Source organism: Neodiprion virginianus, chromosome 3 (genome assembly GCF_021901495.1).
Source record: "Neodiprion virginianus isolate iyNeoVirg1 chromosome 3, iyNeoVirg1.1, whole genome shotgun sequence".
In the NCBI taxonomy this organism is placed as follows: domain Eukaryota; kingdom Metazoa; phylum Arthropoda; class Insecta; order Hymenoptera; family Diprionidae; genus Neodiprion; species Neodiprion virginianus.
The window spans coordinates 7,018,770-7,043,288 of NC_060879.1; the positions used below are offsets into that span (position 1 = coordinate 7,018,770).

The 24,519-nt window shown below is 39.6% G+C and overlaps 1 protein-coding gene across 1 annotated transcript in view; it reads right to left on the reverse strand.

Annotated features, from left to right (window-relative positions):
* Nucleotides 1-3,115: 3,115 nt before the first annotated feature.
* LOC124301253 (A disintegrin and metalloproteinase with thrombospondin motifs 7) overlaps nucleotides 3,116-24,519 on the reverse strand; it is a 55,855-nt gene continuing 34,451 nt past the window's right edge. The window contains exons 4-17 of the mRNA XM_046756085.1: nucleotides 13,627-13,861; nucleotides 10,355-10,674; nucleotides 9,448-9,722; nucleotides 9,212-9,358; nucleotides 8,989-9,139; nucleotides 8,826-8,915; nucleotides 8,410-8,725; nucleotides 8,199-8,326; nucleotides 7,823-8,070; nucleotides 7,627-7,744; nucleotides 7,018-7,280; nucleotides 6,416-6,927; nucleotides 6,093-6,266; nucleotides 3,116-5,740 (exon numbers count right to left, since the gene is read on the reverse strand). Coding sequence (XP_046612041.1) covers nucleotides 5,592-5,740; nucleotides 6,093-6,266; nucleotides 6,416-6,927; nucleotides 7,018-7,280; nucleotides 7,627-7,744; nucleotides 7,823-8,070; nucleotides 8,199-8,326; nucleotides 8,410-8,725; nucleotides 8,826-8,915; nucleotides 8,989-9,139; nucleotides 9,212-9,358; nucleotides 9,448-9,722; nucleotides 10,355-10,674; nucleotides 13,627-13,861 — 3,126 coding nt within the window. The 3' untranslated portion in view covers nucleotides 3,116-5,591. The remainder of the gene's footprint in view (nucleotides 5,741-6,092; nucleotides 6,267-6,415; nucleotides 6,928-7,017; nucleotides 7,281-7,626; nucleotides 7,745-7,822; nucleotides 8,071-8,198; nucleotides 8,327-8,409; nucleotides 8,726-8,825; nucleotides 8,916-8,988; nucleotides 9,140-9,211; nucleotides 9,359-9,447; nucleotides 9,723-10,354; nucleotides 10,675-13,626; nucleotides 13,862-24,519) is intronic.

Here is a 24,519-nt window from a genome sequence, read left to right on the forward strand (position 1 = left end):
TAAAATATTTCAGAAATATTGGACACCGCATATTTGGATCGTCATTTGTTTAAAATGTTTTTGGAATAACGAAACTGTTTCGTTTAAAATAACATATTACTGAAATTTTTTCGAAATATTCGAAACGTTACGTTGCAGTTGATACATTTCTGAAATGTTTCTGAAATTCTCGTGACGTTATATTCCACCTGAAATATTTCAGAAATATGTTTATCAGATCGAAAATATTATATTGCTCTTGAAATTTTTATGAAATGTTTTTATGATATCGAAAACGTTGTATTGCACTCGGAATACTTCTGAAACGTACCAAAAGTTCCGGCAATGTGATATTGCATTTAAAATCTTTTTTTAACGTTTCTAAAATATTCAAAATGTTGCATTGCATTTGAAATATTTCTGAAAAGTTCATAAAATATTGAAAACTTCATATAACAATTGACATATTTTAGATACGCCTCAGAACTGTTCCAGAAATTATGTAATGGATATGAAATGTCGTAACATTTCTAAAATACTTCTGATATATTTTGTACCGTGTGGCTACGTATTAAAGTAAAAATATTCTGACCCAAAGAAGTGTAATAACTGCACTATTCGAGTTGTATCAATTAACTGTTTTTAATTTCTCATTAATCGTAAGCCCTTCTTTATATCAGTGGGCATTAGTTCATTTTGTTTAATGTTCAATTAGCTGGAATATAAGCATCTCATTCAACAGGTTCGTTTCATTTCAACAATTCTTATGTATAGCAGACATTTGGTTTGTAAAAGTAAATATTCAGGAAAATAAAAACCACAAACTTGCCTATTGAGATGAATTTATTATACTGACGTGAACCTGAAATGAATCTGAAAATAACTTTATTCTATTGTTAGATGAAGCAAATTATAGGTTCCAATTACCTACGCGAATTAATCGATTGGATTTACTCATTTTCGTGTATTTATACTTTGAGTTCACTTGAAAATATTATATATCCTAATATTTATTCCCTCGTGCTAAAACCAATTAGGTTGTATCCGTCAAATTTATTCTTGACAGCGTTTCGATTCGTACGATTTCATCATGAACCTCACAGTGAGCGATGATCGCGATTTTCAAGCACGTTTGAATAACCGGTGGGTGCAATTTTTATGCAAAAATATTCTGTTTAAATCAAATATACTCAGCATATTTGAATACCTGTTTTGCGCAAAGAATGCCTGCGTGAATTCTAGCCACTAAAATCGTCGAGAAGATGAGAGAGGGATAGAAAGAAGATAAATGAGATGGAATGAGTCGACTGAAGCAAACTGCGTGAAACTACGTGGACAGGATTCCATTATCAGGTAGGTTTTTCCTTACATCATATTGCAGACATGTTTGCGAGCAACAAGAAGGACGAATCAAAAACATCGACCGTACCGTTGCGAGAGAGGAAAAGTATGAAGAAATATCATGGAGTGGGAATAGCATTTGCATAACGTTAACTCACCAGAAACGGTTTCCTTATTCACTTTTAACTGCGACATCAGTCAGCCAGGTGAAAGAAAGAGAAAGAGAATCTTGTCACACCCCTGGGGCAGACCTTCAATTACGCTTTCAGAATTTCATGATGAAACTGTACGAAGCACTTCTCGTAAATCTTGCGCAGCGTACTTGATAATTTATTTGCTTTTCATTTTCAAGGATGATTCTAATTTTTTTTACTGTATCGTTTGGATTGAGCTTGGAAAAGCGGCAGTTGCTTATAACTGTGGAAATCTGTTACATATCGATTTTTGAAAAAAATAATTATCGCGATAATACTCAAGATAATACATGTGACTGTAAAGTAATTCAAAAATTCGTTAAACTTAAACAAAGCCTTGATAATGGGTATGCAACACTTTAGGGGTGGCTGCTTGTTGCGTATATTCGGCGTGACACGAATCGTCACGAGAATTGTGAACTTGAACAATAAAGCGTTCACAACGAATCACGTTCACGATGGAATTATATCGATCATATTCCATTGTACAACACGCTAAATGATGTAGAATTTTACTGAAATTCTTTCTTATTATCCTAGGTACGCTTATATTATATCCGGCCATATTCTACGTATATACCATATGAGTTTAGTATAAATTTACTTGCGCAATGTATACATATACACGTATATACATGAAATTTCGCTGGAGGCGGTGAGCTCGAGTGATCGAAGTGGTTGACCATGCAATTGACAATGGGAAGCCAAAGCGGTAGCGCGTGTTCCGATTAATTTGAATAATGTTCTGCTGCGTAGCGAGTCGGTGATGTGAGAAACATGCAACATTCTGTCCTTAACCGGTACAGTGCACAAGTATGGTGGCATTGCTGTGGTTAAACTGAGACTGTGAAGGGAAGAATTTTATCTAGATACAAACACCGGAAGGTGAACGCTTATTTCCAAGCTCCGACAATTTGTGCGTGCGTTGCATGCTCACTTGTTGCCCATGTCATGCTTCACTTTTGCAGGGTTCACGGTCGATGAATTTGCTACTTCAATTTTGTTTCAACAAGCACCGATTTACTCATTCTGACTCACTTGATTCATTGCCACGCTAGATTAGGCTGGATTGGGTTGTGTAACAGTCATTTGTGCTGTTTGCAACGGTTACTCTCACCTCTCGAGACTTGTCAAATTTGGTTGTGAATCATGTGTATCACAGTGTTACATCCAGAATGTAATTTGTTGAGTGTCAAGAACAGATTCTGTTTCGTTGGACATCGTTTCATTGCGAATTGATTTCTTCGGTAGCAGGAAATCGCAGAAAACTACGTATTCGTAAGAATTTTGAAACAAAAATTGGAGCATTTCACGTGCCAATTGACTGGAAATATTGGATTCGAACTTTATTAAAGTCATATCTTCGCAACGAAAAATACAAACTATGATTATCACTGATGAACCTTTTGGAAAATGCAGTCAGCATTTAAATCTGATATTCTTTGTTGGCCTACGCTTGTTGAAGAATAGTCGTTTTCAAAAAATTTATCTATTAATCGTCACAAAACCTGACCCACGTAAGTTATTTCCTGCAGATCATTAAACAGACCTGACAGACATCGGAACATCGTAAGTCATCTCGTATTATTGCACGTTACAAAGTTTGTGAGATTACAATTTTTTGGGTGAAAAATGGTTCGGTGAATAAATGTCTGTTTAAAGTCAGCAGATATTCATCAGATTGAACTAAGAATATGTTAGCCAGCGTAAGAAGGTTGGTGGCGTTACGATTAGTAATTGGAATTCACGCATCTCAGTGAAGAAGGTATAACATTCTGGTCATTGAATAATGAACTAACAAAATATTCGCTATGAAATTAGCCTGTAAAGGTTCATCAATGAAATTGATAATACAACGCGTACTGACTACAGTTAAAAAAAAAGAGTTGCAAATGTATATCACGATCAATTCGTTACAATTCATTGGATTTGAACTTTTGAAGCATGAACTATTTTGGCTGAATTCGAAACCCTCCAGTTTGGCAGTTGCTAGTCACTGGCCAGTGGTGATTGACCTGCAAATGAATCTTAGATTTAATAATTTTCTACTTATTCAGACAACCAATATTCATTTCCAGAAATTCTCATGAATGAAAAATCTCAATGTAAACCAAAACTTTGTGGAATGAGAATGTGTCCAAAAATTGCGAATCATGAAATTTATTGACATATAGGTTGCAATCAGCTAAAAAGCCAAACTCCTGGTTGTAGGCTTTAGTTTCTCTTATAACGTAAAATCAATAATCTTCTTATTAGTCAGTGGTAATTCACACTTTTGAGCTGTTTGAGGAGATGTTATCTCATGCAATGCTCGTTAATGACCATTATTTTAAACCAAAGTTCGTAACGCATGGAAGAAAAAGTACGAACCAACGAATTATAACAAACCATTTTAGCATAAGCTCCAGGATACGTTCAGATGAAGGTTTTCCGATCGTTGTATGAACCCTTCATACCATTCGAGAGCGGGAATGTAACGACGTGCTCAGTGCAATTAAAATTTTTTCGACTACGATTTGGGCTGTTTCTGCGGTTTGATACGCCGATTCTTTCGTTTCATGAGTGTACGATCTTATTTCGAGGCATATCTTGAGGTGACTCCATCGATAAATGCTAGTTCGTAGCAGAAACAGACTTATGCCCGAATGATTAAATAAACATTGCGTATGGCTTCTTCTTTACCGATGACTGGTAACCTTGCACTGAAGCGGATATTTTACCTATAGATGACCAGATTATCGAAAAAGCACGCCGTTTATAGCTACCGACACTTAATAACTAGCCGGTAAAGCCAACCGAGTCGTATTACCGACGGCGGAAAGAAACTTGACTGATATTGAAAGACGTGGCATACGATTCCGTATCTACCTGTTTATACTATAATACATTGCATTCATATCGGTTAGAAAATGCATTAGTAAATGCTCTTCGAAACTGAAAATGATATTTAATCGACATAACATTAGTAACCAGCCTTTGATAATGACTCATTTGATTTAAATGAAATGCTTTTTTCTCGGGATGATAGAAACCAATACAATTAATTCACTTGTAACTTAGACTATGAGTAATTACGTATAAATCAAAATTAGTAGGTATCAACACTGAAATTCACGCACAGTGACGTGAAAATTGTAAATCCGAATAAACCATGGATAAGTGTATTAGCAATGAATTATTTTAATTAATTATTTATTCTCAGATTGTCGATAGATACTTGGCAATGAGATTATATTCAAATGTCGATTATCACCCATACTACTATTTCCTTGATTTGTTCAAGCTAAAAAATAGATTTTATTCGTAGAATTTATATTTCCTCTATAAAAAAAATCTATTATACTGATTATTGGTACCGGAAATGACTATGTCTGAGCAGAACAGGAAATAGAAAAACAAAATTTACAATTTTTGAGCCCAAACTCTCAATAAATGATGAGTGCTGAGTACTTAACATTTCAGTATAATAATCAGGAATTTATCATCATTACGTGTTTGCAAATGAGTTTTGTGTCTCTTTATTTGACATTCTATTTTTCCGCAACCAATACGAAACTCGGTGCTTTTTCTCCATTTTAGTCACATAATAGTAGAGCTGATAAAAAGTTCACCTTTAACTCGCCAGAATTTAAGTTAACGATATCTTTGAATCAAACTAAAGCTAGAACGTTAAATGTAAAAAGTTAGAATGTCACTTGGCCAAAGACTGCAGGTATTTGTCGTACTAATTCTGCCCTACATAATAACCGCGGTCGCTTTAAATGTCGCTTGATAAGACGTTACTTTTAAGAATAAGAGAAATTGTACTCTAATGACACTGTCCAGACTACCAGCAACTCGAGATTTGAATTCGTCTTCTAGAAGCGACGTCGTTTCATCAAATAAGTACCGCGTCGAGTTACTCCAATCAAATGCACTCAGTCACTTTCACTTTGTCACATGAACAAGACAGAATTCGATTGTTTAATCTCGCAATTGGGTAGCTACGTTCTCTTCCACATCGTCACTGGTCCTTCGGGCGAAGAGGGAACCTCACAACCTCTGAATCTGACTGCAGCAGTTCCAGCTTCTCCTGGATTACTCTCGTGACAAATGACGTCGATTATGGCGTACGTGTCGTCGCCCCTGGGAGCAAGTTACGCAGCATGACTCCCGAAGTGGCACGGATACGCTGCACATGTGGCTGTACTTGTCGCATGTCGTTGAGTCCAGAGTGTCTCTACAACCTGCAAGAGATTTCACGTTTTTCTTCACGTACGAGACAACGGTAAATCACTGAATCTATTCCATTAGTTGAGTTATACATTAGTATACATATTGACCACAGATTATCATCAAAAGCTGTGGATATGCGTTGAAACAAGTTGTTTCCACGAATCATTTCATGAGAGAATGATTTGAATCCAACACAGCAAACGTCACGACTCTTTCAAAAAAATAGAAGTCAATGTAGATTTCTGAGTGGCACAATAACGCTGGAACATTTAGAAATCTTTGATGGTAGTAATTGCTTGAAATAGGTATCGATGTATGATTTAAATAACTCAGATAATGGCTCAATATATCTAGACAACTCACTGTGAACTGGTGAGTCACACTGTCTCCTCATGTTACACCTTCGAATGCCCAGTGGACGGCGCGCCGGATTGCAATCCTTGGCCAACGAGTTCGTTATTCTGTCGCGACATTCAACGTTACGTCTTTTGACGCCGGTCTTGGAGGCGCAAGTAGCATTGCAGGATTTCCATTTTCCTGAAATGCAAATGTCTGGGATGAGTAATCGGAATTACGATCGGGTCACGTTACACCGCACTATCAACGCGTAAATTGAGTTCTGGCAAAAGGGTGAAGGCAGCTTAGACTGGAGCGGTACCACCCAATTTGGAGAACAGTTATCTTACCAGTGACCCATTTCCCGATCCGACAATCCTCCACTGAAACCGGCTTCGCTAAGGGGTCGCAATCTCCAGAAGCAGGACAGGACACTTCCCGTGTACGTTTTCCATACTGACAGAGGCTCCACTCCGAGACGGTCCACTTCGCCTTAGCGTCGTACATCGAGCTGTCCTTGTTTCCGTCCACGACGTTGTCGAACTCCAAGATCTCCGGTTTCTCAGTAGTTAGACTGCTGATCACAGTTATACCGTAGTTCTCGTTCGACGTTACGTTGTAGAAGGCGTTCTCTTTGCTGCCCGCGTAAACTATCAGCGGGATCTCCGAGGTCGCCTCACACGTCGGGAGCGCCGGACATGCATCGTGTTCCTCGGGACGGATCTCTCCGTTACAATCGCCATCGGGCAGCGCAAGATCTGAACTCTCTTCGCCCTCGCCAGATGACACACACATCACCGACCTTTTGCGTACTCCAATTCCGCATGTCACTGTGCACATCTGCCACGGCCCGACCCACCATCTACGAGAAAAGTGGCATATCTTTGTTCAAAAATCAATGGATCATGGGATACATAATTTACGATAGTCGAGAACGCGTGAATTTTGTTACCTGGCAGGGCATGGTTTTTGGTTGCATTCCTTTGTGACCGGATCAGGCTTGATTCTATCTTTGCAGAAGTGCTCCTCAACGACGCCACTCTTGCTTTCGTGACAGAATGCTTTGGAAATTTGAAAACCGCCTCCACAAGTCACCGTACATAACGACCAGTCCGAAAATACCCAGGAATATTCTGGGGCACGGTCCGGCTCGGCTTTTGGAACCGTGTATTCATAACGTAGGCCAAAGTTGCGGTAATGACCTCTGCAAATTAACTAAAATAATAGGACCACGTTATTGGAAAGGAGAAGTACAGAACAGGAGCTGGAAATGGAAACGGTGATGAAGATGGGTTCTGGAAAATACAAGGTATGAGCTGTTCAAGCAACAAGGAAAACCAATTCAAGCTACGCAAGACATATTTTGACATTCAAGAAGGCCAGATATTGTGCATTTCGATCAATGAAAATTCGGCTTCGAAATATGCAAGTATATGATACAAGACATTGGGAATTAAATGGCGGGCCACAAGTTCATATTTTCCACCGATAGTTTAATTTAGATACCGTCTTGAGTATAAACCAGAAGCCAGTGACATTTTCTTTTTATATTCAAACTTACGTAGACAACGATATCTTCTTTGATTGGTCCGGGAATCCGCACCTTCTCGCGCTCACGGTCCCGTTCGTAGAGAGCCGGAGTCCCCGCAACTTCGTATTCGCCAGCTAGGGTGATCTGCCTATGCAAAGGAACCTAAGCATCAGACTTTTAATCTTGAAACTCCAGGTTCGCGTCTTTTGCACAACAAATTACACACCGCTTCCCGTTGAGAAAGTATTTTTCCGACTTGGGTACACCAATGCCGATGTAGTTCCTGTTGTTTCCAATCTCCTCGAGATTTATGTTCCTTGATCCGGCCGGAATGACGACCACTTCGTTATATCCTGGACCTTCGTTCTTGTCGTACTGCCCTGTGGTTGTCTTACACTGCGTTCCGTCACCATGACACACCCCGCAGCGATCCTCCGTTGCATCTGATTCGACGACCCAATCACATCCAACCTTCTGAAAATTGTATCATTACTAAGACTCCACTTTTACCTCACCAGCATCAAATTATTTCCATCAATCGGTAGTCTAACTGTCATAATTCGACCAAACTTGTTCGTTCTTCGGCTTCTGACAATCGTTACCTTGCATATACCAGCAATGCACATATCTCTTGTTCCTACATTACATGGAGTTCCATCTAGCGCAGATTCACCCCAAGGCACGATGACGCTCTCATCGGTATCAGTACAGTACAGTTCACATGGTTCACCTGCAATTCGACGATACATGAGTATATTGTTGCGTGAAGAAAAATCTGCACGCATTTAATATTTCAGTACGAAATAAACTTACTCTGATCAAAGTATGGCAGCCAAGTGTAATTTTTCCCTTTGTAAGGCTTGTCATTGTAAGCAGAACACTGGACACTTCTAAAGCTCGGTGCTCCTTCGAGACAAGGTTCTGTGTTGCAAATCTTGTATCGACGCCTCTCACCCACGCAAAATTTACCGCCGTGAGCTGGCTCCGGGTGATCGCACTTTCTTTCCATGATTGATACACCTGCTCCACATGTTCTGGAACATGGTTCCCACTTACCCCATTCTCCCCAGCCACCATCAATTGCACTGGGCATGTTCACGATCGGTACGCACTCCTGATTTTGACACCACTGAAAAATTGAACACAGACAGTGAGGTAGAATCTCTTTAGATGTGACGTCGCGGCAAGAAATATCTAAATAATAAAATCCAAGCACGGGCAATATTAACCATGTGTCTTCCGCAGTTTGTCCCTGGTGCTGCGGGATGAAGCATTGATGTACAGATTCCGTCCACAACGCACCACAGCTTGGAGCAGATCTGAAATTGAAGAATCGGAATCGAAATACGCGCTCAGGTTGTACATTCGCTATTCGAATTCGGGACAACGCACCTCTTGTAAAGGGGAACACACAGCTGCTTCGCGCACACCAAACTGGAGTCTGCATTGATGTTCTGCGTTATACATAGCACCTGGAGGGAGCTCAGGATATGAGTAGTCATTATCAGCTGGCTCGTCTTCGAGACACTGTCCTTTTCCTTGACTGAGATGGTATTTGACGTTATGACTGAGAGCTCACTGAAGTAAGGATGGTTGATGTAGTATCAGAACTTACTCTAAGAAGTTGGTGATGTCTCTCCTGGAACACCTCGACCAAGCCACACCCACTGTGTCCACTTCAAATGATGGCGTCATCACGTGTAAGGTGTTCCCGTCCCTCCTGCTACAACCTATCTTCTCTGTGTCATGGTACATTCCGAAACTAAAGAGGAGAATGGGAATTCAGGGTAGAATAAATTCGTATATCATCAAGAAGAACAGAAAAATCAAACACAAAAAAGTTTTACTCACTTGTGCCCCAACTCGTGAGTGATCGTGTGTGCCAGGGTGATACCGTTATCTTCATTAACACTGCAGCTTCTGTCTGGCTGACACATACCGGCAACGTGAGCAACACCTAACGTACTGCAAGGAGTGCTAGCCCTCGAACAAATGTCTTCTCTGGTCACAAGGATGGCGACGTCATGGTGGTTAGGGTGCGAATCATCGCCGGGATTCAGCATCTGTTGCCACTTACAGAAGTTGTAGAGGGTCTTATCCGCGTTGACGGTGACGTTTAATCCTTGCTAAAGTTTTACATAAGAAAAGCAATATAAATTGTGAGCCACTTTAAGGTAAGGTGTTGAAAAATAAGATGAAAACCCGAAAATCAGGCACTAGCCGATGTAATCTCATTTCACAGTTGGTAGGCAGAACAAGAAAAATGTTGGAAACTAAGAAGATACACGGCTTCTATTATCGATTGATTTGGAGAGGAGTGTACATAGAGTTTCTTTTTTTTTCTCTCTTAACCAAAAACTGATTTTAAAAGATTAATATTTTTTCTTATCTCTACAACTCCAATTCTTCTGCCAATTCCGCAAACGTCAAGAAAAATATTTGAAGTCCATCGAAAACTTTATCCAGAGGCAATCACGACAATCTTTCATTAAAAAATTGAAACAAAATACATTTGACTTCAAACGGGTCAATTAAAATTATTTCAACATCTTACGTTTATCAGCTTATCACTATTCTTTGAGATAAGGAAGACTTAGAAAAATAAAGAAGACACGAGATAATACCTAAAATGGTACTATAATCACGGATATTATGAAAAGTAATCAATAACATGACGGAAAAGGTGGCTCAGTTGACAAAGGAGGCCTCATCAACGCGATTCCGTCGTTTTTCATTCGAAGGTTGAATAAATGTTTACCTCGCCATCATCCTCTTCCATCAGGATAATCCTAACGACCACGACGTTAATGAAATTCCCGATAGTCGGGTCGAGGTAAAGGGATGAAACCATGTTCATGATCGTCAGCAAATACGTCTCGACATCTCCGTCCTGATGAAAGGCCATCATCGAGGTATCCGCGACAACCAAAGCTTCGACGTGTCGCGCTCGGCTTACGGACCTCTTGAAACGATGCCACTTCTTTGAGGGGTGGTGCTTTCGCCGTCCTCGACCCTGAACTTGAACCAGGCCAGGCTGCGTTTGCCATTCCAATCGTGTTACCGTCAGTCGTCTTGGCTCTGCAAAGATCGAGGGTGAATGTTTGAATTAATCAGAGGTTTGTCGGTCGATTCCTCTTAGAACAGTTTTTAACTTATGGGACATAAGATCGAAGCTTCTTTGCTAAAGCATGTTTATTACGGCCTGATGAGTGGAAATCGAGGTGATAGGAGAGCCAGGGATAATCGGCACACAGACCTTCATACTTTTTGACCACGTTGTGATTCTATAGTACGATGTATAAACAAATTTTAAGTTCTTCAGATACTTAGATTTTCCAGAAAAGTAACAGTTTTTCACATCTTCTTTTCACAACTGTTCCAAATGTTTGCAATTGGTAACTTACTGCAACAATGCGTCAAGTTGGCAAGTTTTCAGTGTTTAATGAAAACGTGCTATTGTAAAAGCTGGTACTAATCCTTTCAATCACAGATGAGGTCATTAAAGGCCTCAAAAAAATTTAGAGTCACAGCTACATGCATGATATTCAAATATCCGGTAATAAAAGTGAGGAAGAAACAGATTTTTAAAGAGTTTGCCAACTATAAGCTCCCGCAGCTTCAGCACTTTTTTTAATGGCTTCATCTGTAATCCACCAGCTTTTCTGGCAAGGAGATTCATCTGCTGTGATTTATTTTCAATTGGATAAAAATAGACTTTGTATTTAGTTGCGATAGCACGTTAATGTCTGGCCACTTTCCAGACTATATAGTCGAACTCGTTACACTAACGTCTCTCGGACCTTTGTAATCGAGATATCACAGGCGCCAGGATAATTTTCGGTACATCAACTTGGCAACACGAGTATACAACCACTTCCACACTATGGCGGTCCGCTATTTACACAATGGATGGGGTAGTGATTGAGATTCATTTTCAATTTTTCGAACACTCGGCACGTTCAATAGCGCTGGTATATTCCGGTTAATAATAACAGAGCTCAGTCGCTGGAAGCGTTCGGTATTGGAAATCGGAATAAATTATAGCCGGCGCTTGAGAATCGGATATATAGACGAATAATTCATTACCTGGCCACTCTCTGTCTATTACAAAGTCTAGCTAGCTGACTTAAATGGAGTAGAGTTACGAGTTTCTCATTCCAGTCACTTTATTCTTATACATTTATTGTGACTGCGCAATAACAAAGAGATGCAATAGCGTAACGTAAGATGCCAGATAAGCTATAGTGCGAGAAACATTAGACTGTTATTGATGTTTAATTTGAACTTTGCCATTTATTTATTCATAAGTAACTCGCTTGTGATAATTATTGGTCTTTGTGATTGACGGTATAATTTATTGTTCTCATACATATATTGCTTCTACAGGAAAAACTTTTGTTGTTTACAGACTGACATTAAAATTCAATCGTTCAGTTTACATTTTTCTCCAGAATTTACTTTTATAAATAAAATTCAACTCCATCAATTTCGGTTCTCTTTTTACAAAATTAATTGTAATATTAATATGTTGCCGGAATTTTTTCAACAGACTGTACCAGCATTACAGCTGATTCAGCGTTAAGAAAAATGATGTTTGCGAGAGTAAAACAACCTGAAAGGTTACGGAAAGAAGAATCTCGTAGCCAGAATGGGTCCGATCTCTTTTATTTTTGATCTGGTACTAAATTTAATAGCCATTAGGTAAAGGGACATAATGAAGTGCACCGCTAAATTTAACCGACGAATGGCAAATTATAACGAGGTATTCAACATAGGATAGTATTAATCACGCCTCGAGCAACAACGAGGGTGAATATAGGGATTCTGTTGAAGTCAAGTTATATATTTTACGCGCCTTCCACCGACTATAAATCGTTGGCTAGAAATTGCGCTATTGGAGCCTCCTTCTGGCGTTGTCTGGTCCCCCAAATCTGCCTGCGTCTGATTTATGCAGATTGAGGGATGGCGCCGTTCACAATTAACATTTGATTTGTAGAAAGGCTCAATGTCGACCTTAAAATCATACCGACACTGGTCATTTCTGAATGAATCTTTTCCATAACAGAATCCAAGATCTAAAGTACAATTAATTATAGGTTCAATCAATCTACGTTAAAAATCTAAAAAAAAAAGTCAAACAATTCAACTTTGCGAAGAATTATAATCCAACAATCTGACAGTTTACAAATATTTTCAACTGTCTCAAAACTGCAATATCACAAACATCATGTACTGTCATAATAATCCACTCTACAAGCTGATAATTTTACGTGTAATTAGCCAAGTTTGCCAAACAAGAGAATAGACACAATTATATGTACTGCATTTATAAAGATTTGACCAAGCAGATATATAATTAGCATGGCTCTTAGTGCCAAGAAACAAAGTTGAATCTCATTTGGATGACCATTTTCATCAGGTACGTTTAAAAATTAGTGACATAAAATTTGCGCGTAAAGCTAAACGAAGAATTAAGGATAAATAAAAAGCTCTCGAAAATTGAAATCATTCTGAATTCGAAAAACATTGTTAATTCAGCGATTCGTAATTCTGACCCATCGGAAATTCCACCGATAAAGAGTTTGCGTTCTCTGAACCGATAAAGTTCAACGTGCCAGTAAAAAGGAATTTCAATTACTCGAGACTTCGTCCGACGGCCTGAAATTGCCGAAGGAATTTAAACAAGCGGATCACATTGCCTGCATAATCTCGAGTTGTCTTCGGCCGAAGCAGGTTCGAGACTGTAAGATCAGCTCGTTGTTTTTTGCACAGTGTTCAACGAGATGTACGAAGAGTGTGACGGTTGTTAATCCGGCTCGGAGACGACGTCTTTGTACCATCTCGTCCGAAGAGAGCGGCCGGCTGATTGCTATTGACTAACAAGAAATCCCGGACTAGCCGATCGGAGAATGGTCGGGGAGAGAAAGAGTGAGAGAGAAAGATAGAAAGAAGAAGAGAAGGGAACCTGGGGAGCTGGTAGCGTCCAGGGGAAAGGAGGGAGCAATTACCGAGGCGTCTATTAGGTCTCACCGCGGGTGCCGCAGTTCTTTTCGTGTTTCTTCTTCCTTTTCTTCCTTCGCCTCTGACCGGCTTTGGCGCCGACCTCCGAGGAGGCGGGGGCGCGATTTGAGCGTCGAAAGACGAGGTGAGGGCGACCCGACGCCGCCGTCGACGTCGTCGCGTGGGCCGAAGCCTCCCAACCTCCGGAGCCAACGGCGACTGGTTCCATCCAGAACTCCCCGTGGTCCCCGCGGAGTACGCCGGTCTGAAACACAACACCAGGGTTAGTCTCTTGTTACGCTCGGTGTGTTGCAAACGCGTCGACCGATCGGACCCTGATCGACCTGCCAGCCAGGCACCGCTTCGCAACTCGTATAGATGGATAGAATTACCTCGGCAACTGAGAAACTTTTTTCTTCAAATTCAACGACGTTTAACTTCGGCTTATGACGAAGATTTTCGTAACTTGTACGCAACGTAACTCGTGCACTTATCGTGCATGGTTTCGTAAGGCGCTTGCCAAATGTCAAGAATCGATTTTTGTATTTATTGTGACATTTCAGCTCAAGTATAGAAAAGGTAGCTTCAAAGATTAGGCCTTGAAGGAAGATAGGCGTTTATTACACTGATAAATTAGTCTTTTGCGGTACTAGAAACATATCGAAACCAAGATATATCCTGCATATACCGATTTAATCATGATTTACAAGTCTTATACGAGTTTAGAGCTGTGTTGGGATTTCATTAGCAATGAATTTCCTCGTAATGTCTCATTGTCGGCTCAAGAATGTAATTGACAATATAAATTCAATTAGGGTTCGCTGCATCGTTAAGTCGTACTATGAATGAAAGGTAAACTGGTGCAACACAGCATCGTTGTTGAAAAATTTCATTTGCACGCTTCGTTCATCAAGAATTTCTTCTCGTTACGGCTTCACATATATTACACAAGCATTATCCTCCCACAGATATCCTCACTAATCGCTATTCCTTTCTCGTAAACGCAATTAGCCTCACGTACTATTGTTATCAACTGGCGAAGATAACGATTATGTAGGCACATAAGGCAGGTATTTTCATGTGAGCAAGTAACATTTAAAGAGATGATGAATAATATGCATTTTAAATCTGCCGTCTCCGTTTACAAAGAAGAATTGTATGATCACCAGTATAGTGCATGTGACAGTCTCACCTTTACTGACCTGGTTATTTGTTTAGAATTTAAGACTTCAGGCAATAGTTAAGAGATATTTTAAAATGCTACGTCGAGGTAACGAAAATTGAACGATATGTCGCAGCGTTATTGTCTTGCAATATTTTCACCAGGAATTTTGTGATGTAGATCTCTCAAATTCGAAACACTGAACGAACCAGCATTACACACATTCTAGAATTCATAAATTTCAGTCGACAAAATTTCAATCAATTTAATCACAATGTTTAAGTTTCGATGTTTTTCCGGAATACGAGGCCCGACGAAGTTGAACTAGGATTGTTGTAAACAACCCTAATAGGGCCTGTTTAGGGTTTCCGAAGCTTGCCTAACTTTCAGAGTATGAGGGTCACTAATTGCAAAGCCCACCTACAAGGGCTGGATGAAAGATCTTCGGGGACACGCACCCTAACAAGGACCTGACATACGGAACGTCACGTGTCCGATCAGGCCCTTATTTATACGCATCACTCGGACCGTCAATTAGGGGACTTTTCTAGCCTTGTTAGAATTTCCGCATAGGTAAGTAGACCCGAATAGCTCCTGGCCGCCTCCATAAAATTTCTTCTTAAGTAATCAAACTCTAGATCCCTTCAACTGCCCATTATACGACTGAAACCCAACTCACAGCAAGTTTTGGATCAGTGGTTCTTACGGTACTTGGTATACTTTATCGATAAAAAATTCAGTTTCACGTAGATGAAAGCCCTTCTGTACCACTTGCATCCATAACACCAGATCGCTAGTGGTACCAAAATCACCGAAACCGGTAAACCTATCGAACGTTGATAATTTCGTTGCGAAATGGTGTTTTTTTTTCTTTTCTTTTTTTATTCATATTCCGCCGGGTCGACGTAACGAACTTGAACTTCGAGTCAGCCGTCCACTTATTCGTGGCTTCAGGGTCTTGGAAGAAAAGCGAGAGCCGACCGATTCGGTCCGGTGATTTTGTTCGTCGGTCTGCGAGAGATGAGATTCAGCGTCGCGTATCCCCCGCATAGTTCCGGGAACAATGGGATAAAAATATATCTGAAAGGCAATGTTGCTCGCTATTTCGACCGAATGCCGTCTCGGCGACTAGCTGCGGTCACTTTAGCCGCCGCCTTGACCGTCTTAGCGTCAACCGTGAAAAGTCTCTCGGCGCCAGCGTTACAAAGCGTCGAGAAACGATTGCGGGTGGCGGACGGGACGAGAAAAGGAGAAAGAGGGCCCGCGGCCACGGATAAAAAGGGGCCTGACTCAGCACGGCTTGGGCCCCAAGTTCCGCTTCTTTCTTTTGGCTCACCGCAGACGTGACGCCCTTTGATCGCCTCTATAAGGAGAGATTTTCTTGCTGCGTAAGACGGTCCGATCGCTGCGGATCGATATTTTCGCCCGTGTCGATCACTCGACGTTGATCCAATCGTCTGGATCGATTTCACGATTTCCGCTCCGCCGATCGGATGAGATATATTTTCACGAGATTGATGGTCGACTTCGTCACCCGGGATTCCCGTTACACTAAAAAAATTTCATTCGTCATCGTAGTTGAAAAATCTGTTCTTTACATTTTTCAGTTCAATATGAACACAACATCAGATTATCGCGGTAGTTGCAAAGAAACATGATAGCGGTGATCGTAATGGAGAAGAACAACCATGTACATAAGAGATTTTTTGATTATAACTGCAAAATTCATTTTCACCTTGGACCAGGAATTAAATATATTTAGGTTATGGTGAAAAATGAAAATAATTAAAGACCGTACAGTAATGTCAACTAGAAATAGTAGCGATGCTCACCCTTTGAAAAAAAAAAATAAAATAAAATTCAAAACCTAACGCAACGTTTGAAAAATTTACGTAAACCTTCCTATCAAATGTAATTGCTGAGATTTACATTTGAGAAGCAGAAAAACCATCATGGAGTACATCAAACTTTTTTTTATTTACAATTTGATAAATTGAAATGTCCAATCGTCTTTCCACGTGAATTATGAAGCGACCAACGGATCTTGGTATAACTGGATATTCACTGCTGGATACTTTGACAATTTCAATTCCAACGCCACCGCGGGTATTAATAAGCAAGTGTTGCAGATCGAAATGAGAAAAGTTACAGAGTCTGCATCCTGTACGCGTGACGGTGTTTCATTTGTATATTTCATCGCGTATTTTTTCAACGTAGTCGTTTGATTTTTACCTTATTTATTTATTTATTTATTTATTTATTTTTCTTACGCGTTCCACGCAAGAAGCATTACGCTCCATTACACCCAGTGTCCATGCATCATGTTGGCATATCCTTGGCGGACCGAGCGTATCGCGTCGATTGGCCACCTACATGACACAGGTAGGTACATACATATATTCATGCATCGTGTATAACATATTCCGAATGAACAGATCGGAAACGTTGTAACTCCGCCATAAGAGATCCGAGGATCCAGAGAAGTCTGGTTTCGTCAGGCTTGCGGTGAGAACTCCATCATTCGTTCTTACCGATAAAGTTGAGTAATTATTCTTACTGGCATCCGCCGTATGAATTATTATAGCAAATCCTTGTTGCTCGGTTTATGAGGTGTGGGATGGGCGGTTTTAGCTGCACCAGGTTCACGCCCATGTTGGCATGTGGGTTAACGCCTAACGTGATTACGCTCACATTGCACCGCGCACATGTTCAAGTGCACTGCAGTGCGCCTCGAGCTGCAGAGGTGGGTGAATTATCACGCGAAAAAGGGCGAGCTTACACTCCGAAGGGGAGAAAATTACGCGGACTTTAAATATGGCGCATCGATTCCCCGTTAACCGTGGAGAAGATGTACATGGGGGTACATGGACAAGGTGGCGACAATTTTTCTCAAATAAAATTCCCTCACTTTTCCCCCTGAAAATAATTCAAAATTTTCTGATCTATTTCCACCAAAGGAATATTGACTTTTTGGAATCGCAAACCACTTTGGATAGCAGTCACTTTAAAATCGAATGAAATCAGTTGAAATCATTTCAGTCGCTTGTCACCCGGCTTGCGAGTAAATACCTCCTAGATTTCCACTAAATTTAGGTAATATTGGGTGACTTTTACGACCAAAAGCTCCAGAAATTGTGCAATTTCTACACAAAAATTTGGATTCAAAGACACACAGTATTGCTTCGTTTCACAAGAATAATTAGACATTCAAAAATTTTATTTCCGAAGGTTAGCTTGGCTGAATTTACGATGCATAGTTGAAGATTGAAAACAACTTATAAAAAAAGTAAGTTTTTCGCGATGGTCCGTCATAAACTCCATCCCTAACTTTTTCCTGATTTATTTCGATACGCAAAATTACCCGACTATTCCCGGTTTTTCCGGTCTGTCTCCACCCCGATATAGAGTCGCAGGGATGAAATATTGCGGGGATCCTGCGAATTTTTGAAGTTATTTTTTTTTATTTTTATTCCTGTTGCGATTAAAAGAAAGTAGAGAGATCCAGAGAAGAGAAAAAAACTCATCGGGGAGCTGTACGGGGCCTTTGCACCTGGTAAAAGCCAATCAAGCCGTCACGGTAGGCCTGGCAGAGATTTAATTGAAAAGTTAATTGCGAACATGATCAATTTCGTTATTATACCGCGCGCGCTTATATCGGTTACGTAGAATATTCACTTTAATCACCGAGCATGCTAGGTAATTGGAATAATTGGCGGTAATGAATATCCCACGACAAGGGGCTTCCTTTCCAAATTTATTACGTATGCATTTTTTCGCAATTTTTTTTTTTTACCTCCAAATATGTTCGAACGACAATTTTTGTTTTTCTAGCTTCATGGCAGAAATTTTACATCAGTCTCTGTATTTCGGGAATAAAATTCAACTCAGTTCTAAGGTTTGCAAAGGCTTTCGAAGGATTTTATAACAAATTAGAGCGAAATCAACAAACTATAAAAATAATTCCGAATATCGTTTGTAGTTTGAATATTGGATTGTCTTCTTCCATTTTTTTGTGATTCGTTTTATATTCTTCGAATCCAATGAAACCTTTATCGTCTATTTCAGAGACGATTTTCTCAGTTTTTCTCATAACTTCGAGTAGCGAAAGAAATTTAATAATCGCATTACTTCGCTTGATTTTTAATTAGAATCAACGATTTTCGCACTGTATTTTTTAATTCTCTTTTGTTTTTCTTTCATCTCTTCAACGATACGATATTTCATCCCTCGCGTCACGTGGAAGCTACTGCTATTATTACATTCCGTTTGGTTGCAGAATTCATTCAAGAAAATTCTTTCAATTTATCCAACCAATTAATTAGTACAAATTGTTAAATCGCAGCAATTTGATCTTCAACGATATAATAACCTGACATAATACATCCGTGCGTAATAAGTATCCACTTTGCAACCGTGTGACAAAATCATTAATTGCAACTGAGTGCTCTTTTTCCATAAACTCATTCAAGGGTTAACAAGTGAACACGTAAAACGCAAAATCGATTGATCTTAGAAGGTTGGGAATCACTTAGCAATGCTGCAAATACCTTGCTACGGGTTCGACGAACCGTTTCGAGGATAGAGCAGTATCGTATAAAGGCAACAACCATCGGGGATTATCATTCACGAAGGGAAGTTATCAAAGGCTGGAATCAGCGGGGGTTAATTAGTTGGGTTAATAGGGAAGGCCAAAAACTAGAGACCGAGACAGTGTATTAATAGCCTGACGGCCAGAGGGTAGATTCGTGGCAATTTTGGTCAGACGAACCCGGCCGGGATTTAGATTTCCAACGAGATATCAGCGAATCTACGCAGAGGAGATGGTAGATTTTTTTGTACGACTTGCTTCACCTGACGACGTAAAATCGAGCCTTATTAAAGGAAGAAGTAAACTCACCGCAAGTCAATAATTACCGACATCCTGTCCCGGAGTTGCAGAGGATTCGCACCGCAGTACGATTAACACGCGCATAATAAATTGTTTGTAACATCAATAATGCTAATGCGCGTTCCGCGTTACGTTTTAATGGCGTCGAGGGTTCCGGTATAAACTGCATGATCAAGGATAATGCGGCAGCTCTCCACGTACTGGACATATTAATTCGATTAAAATGTCGTTGAAGGATCTCTTGACGCACTCTCGAGTCGAGATGTAACTGATAGAACTCGATTCCCCTGGAATTGAGGACGCTATCAATTATATTGCTGTATCAATTTACATATCAATGTTCGATCCGCGCTTCATGCAACCAACAGCGGCCACTTGGCGAGCCACTATTTGCAGATAATGTCCGCACAACCGGAGACCGTTTCACTATTATAAACCTCTCTCGGCAGTTGACAGCCGTTTTGCTAAAATAGATACGATTATCGGAATATCGTTTAACACCGTTTGCTTTTGGACTATCGTAATTAGTTTTCTTTGGCAATTGTTCAGACTCGTTTCAAAGATGACTGGGCTGGCATTGGACCTATTTAGATTTTTCTACGTGATCAAAATCTCGTCTAGGCTTTGGAAAATCTAACATCATTCAAATCCACGATTTCAAAAAGAGAAATAATTTTTACTCGCGAAATGTACGGATAATTAGCCAATTTGTAAATAGTTCCAAATATGCAAACATTGGAAGTGCTGCAGCAACAAGAGCTCAACAAATAATCGATGTTGCAGAAAGTGAAACCCTGCAGTCAAATAAAAATAGAGAATTTTAAGAATTTTGCAAAATTGGGTTTGTTTATTTTGAGTTTGACATTTGGAATTATCGCATTTTTAATTTCTTGATTGAACATTCGAGCAAGCACAGTTCTCAATTTTTATTCATTTTCACTTGAATCAGTTGAAATTTTAGGTGACAAACAATATAGTTTCGATTTTTGCAATTCTGCGTATCAGTCTTGACATTTCTTAGCGAAGAAAATAAAATCTGAAATTTTGATCACCCGATTGTCAGAAATTTCATTTCACACGTCTTGTCATACTGATTTTACTATTCTCATTCGATTATTTTTAATACATTATTATTCGAGTCATCATTCCCCGCGTTGCATGATCCTTTTTAATTCCACTCCCACCCTTCGTTCTAAACAATTCTGTATTGAATACTGATTCAAGAACGGTATAAATCGTGAGTGAAACGGTGCCTCATCGGGGTCCGATATGAGCTTGTAGCTCGCACAACGCAGCGGCGTTTAAAGGCGATAAATAAACCGGCGTCAAAAGTGCCGTTCAAGAAATAATTATCCATAAAATATATCAAGACGCCCGCATCCGCGCCGGTATCCCATAAATCTTGAAATAACCGCACTGTATCCGGCGCGGGCGGCGGTATGCATGATGCGTCTAAGATATAAGTGCCGAACCTCCAGGCGTTGGGGTACGTTAGAATTTTCAGGTGGTTTTATAACGTACTAGACAAATAAGCTCCGCACCTTAAGAGGATGCGATAATCCGCCCTTACCGACCGAGTGAAACGTTACTCATTCTGACTATTTCACTCGTGTGAAAATGTTACAAATTACGCCATTCTACTTCACAATGCTGAGCAAGAATATGAAAGAAGTCTTTTTTCGTGCGAGAATAACGCTAGACTTTTATTTCTACTATTAGTCGTAAGCCAATTACATGGTTGCATTCGATGGCTTTACTATTACGTGAAATAAATGTTTTTTTTTTCATATTTATGGTTGACATCGCATTTAAATTGAACGAGGTTCGACTTTTTCCGTTCAACTATAAGACATTTTAAGAGGTTTCTACAGTCCTTCTTTACCCAGGGAGTAAAGCGGCCATCTCTTAGGAGTATGCTTGCATAGTCAGCTTTTACTGACCGAGCAAAATATCACTTATTGCGTTCATTTATCAGAGCAAATCGACTATTGTAAAGCAATACAATAATGTTGAAGAACTTTTTGAAAATGTGTTCTCATATTTATTACTCGTATTAATTTTCTTACAGGGGTACATTATCTGGTCTTACTTTTGCCTAAAACAGTCACGTGTTGATTGTATTTCTGTTGGACATAGCTTTAAAATTGTGTCGAATGCGACCATTTTGGTTCAATCATGCATGGTCTATGAAAATAGCCCAAGTAAATGATATTTCACTCAGTCGATAAAGACTGACTACAACATGCAACGAACGCTCTGAACCCGTGAAATATTACCGGAGTAATGTATGAAATTTAGGTATAAAATTTATACGTGGAGTGACGCATTACGGGAGGGGTTAGGAGGCGTTTATATCCATGGAAAAATAGGTCACGACTACCCCTCCAGGTTGATCGTAAATAAAATCTGCGTACAGCAGATCATCTTCCCAAGAATTATCTCCTTTTGTTTTTCTTTTTATCCGTGATATACTATAACAATACATTTTCATGCGCCTGTGTATAAAAAAAAAATGATAATAATAATAATAATAATAATATCAACCCCCAATGCGGAGATTTTTTCTTCTTTTCTCATATTTTCTTGCTTTATTTTACTTTGTTTTGTTTTGGCTTATTAATTTCGACTCTGGGATATTCACCGGATACAAACGTTTTACGACACAGTGTCCTCGCTGTCAAATGTTTTTCGTTTCCTTCTCCATTTTAAAGTTTCGCAAAAAACCGATGGATTGTGATAAGTGCATATTATTTTATTCGAATTGTGTACAATGTGTTTCAGACGGTGGAAATTCTTTTTTAAACAAATTCGAAAACAAGCATGCCCGCGGGGTCTTAATTTTTACATTGGTTACTGTTGAGGCTATTTTGAACTTTCACTCAACAATCGTTTCAGAATAATTACGGTATGTTGAGGTTTAGAAATTGGAGACACTCATTTATGCATTGCACGAAAACTGCAGTCAGGAAGTTTTGTCGAGCGTCGTTACAAGTTTTAATTGGATATTTTATTTTATGGTCCATATTAATGTTCCTCATCATTTTCAGGTTTTCAATTCAAAACGTGAAGTGCGGAAGAAATATGGAAAAAAATCTGCAAATCAAGACAAAACTTCTTCCATGTATTATTAATGATTGTCATGCAGTGTATTCGGCTGAGTTCGCTTCACTTTCGCATCTCCGTAAAGCAGAATATTTTACGAGTAATCAAAAGTTCGGAATGGAACATCGTCGCAAGATTGTGAACATATTCCACAGTAGGCAGCCGGAGTTAATAACTGGATACCACTAAGTGACTGTAATGAAAAAAAATGATAACGAGTATGCACTCGATTTTCTGGTACTGCTGCTGAACCTTTTCAGAACTGTATTTTTCGGTTGCGGTAAAAATGAAAACCGGTAAAGACTGTACGGTGACCACAACTGGGAATCCCCCTCGATGCTCGGTCGGTAAGTTTTGCAACTTTCCGAACCTGTCATACAACCTGTACTAGATTTTCTGGTACTGTTCCCGAACGAGTTCAGAACTGCATTTTTTGACTGTGGTAAAAAACTGGAAACCGGTAAATACTATACGGCGAGTCCAATTTGAAATTTCTTTCGATGCTCAGTCGGTAAGTTTTGTAACTTTGCAAATCTGTCATAGAATCTGTACGAGAGATTTACCGGAACTTTTTGAGAATTACGTTTTTCAGTTGTCGTGACAAACGTGAACCGGTTAAAACTGTACAGTGACCACGATTGGTAACACTTTTCGCGATGCTCGGTCGGTAAGTTTTGTAACTTCGCGAACATCTGTTATATTTGAGGAATGCGTTTCATTGAGCGAACAGGAGTCTGCACTCTGCCTAACGTCACTGTATTACGCGTGTGTCAGGGTGAACTAATAAGCTTTACTAGGCGATAACTCACCGAGGCGAGAGGTGGCGCACTATCTGGTGAACAGGTCGACTCTCTCCTGCAGTGTTGCGTATCTGTACGCGATACCCAGCCAGCTCCCGGGGGAACCCAAGATATCTATCGTAAACGCGGAAGAAGATTCCAGAAAGCGATTTACCTCCTCGTGTACCACGATTGTGTTTCGCACACTACCTCGTTCAATTAATTCAACCTGATTCAGGATAACGCTACGCTATTTACGCCGGGTTCTCATCCCCTTATTATTGTTGCTATTGCTATTATTATATCTCCGCACCGTTGTCTCACGTAAACTGTATTACGCCCAATCTACGTGACAAATTTTACCAACGCATTATGAAGACGTATTTTTCAAGGACACAGGAATTTTGATCTTTAAATACCACCTGGAGTTCAATGAATTTCACCACCCTTGATCGTTTGTTTGCTTTCGGTTTTGTTTTTTTTGAGAAATGAAAGGTTGAAATGTGCCGCTGTCATTTTTCGATTCGAATAAAAAGTTATCAAGTTTTCCACCAAAATAAAGTTTATTGTATGAAAAATGTACGTTCCAATCTATTCATAATTGGTCAGAACGTTTTCTTTTATTGTTTTATCAACTCACCTTTTCACCCTTCTTTTTATTGATATACTATATCTATTATCCCGCCTTTGCTGTTACAAAAATTTCGATTGGCAACGTAACAAAAAGAAATGTATTAACGAAAAATGAAACTGTAATATAATAGCTTGTTCATAATGACTTACCGATGTTTTTGTTCCTTTTTTACCGTTATTTGTCAATGCTTCTACTCCAAACCGGAGAATCAATGTACCGTTTAACCGTAAGAAGGTATTGAAACAAACGTAAACACCAAGAGGGAAAAAAGACATATTCGTCGACAACTTGAGGTTAAACGTGTTTAAACGGAAACTCGAAGTTACGAATAAAAGAAAGACTAATTAACTAATACAAA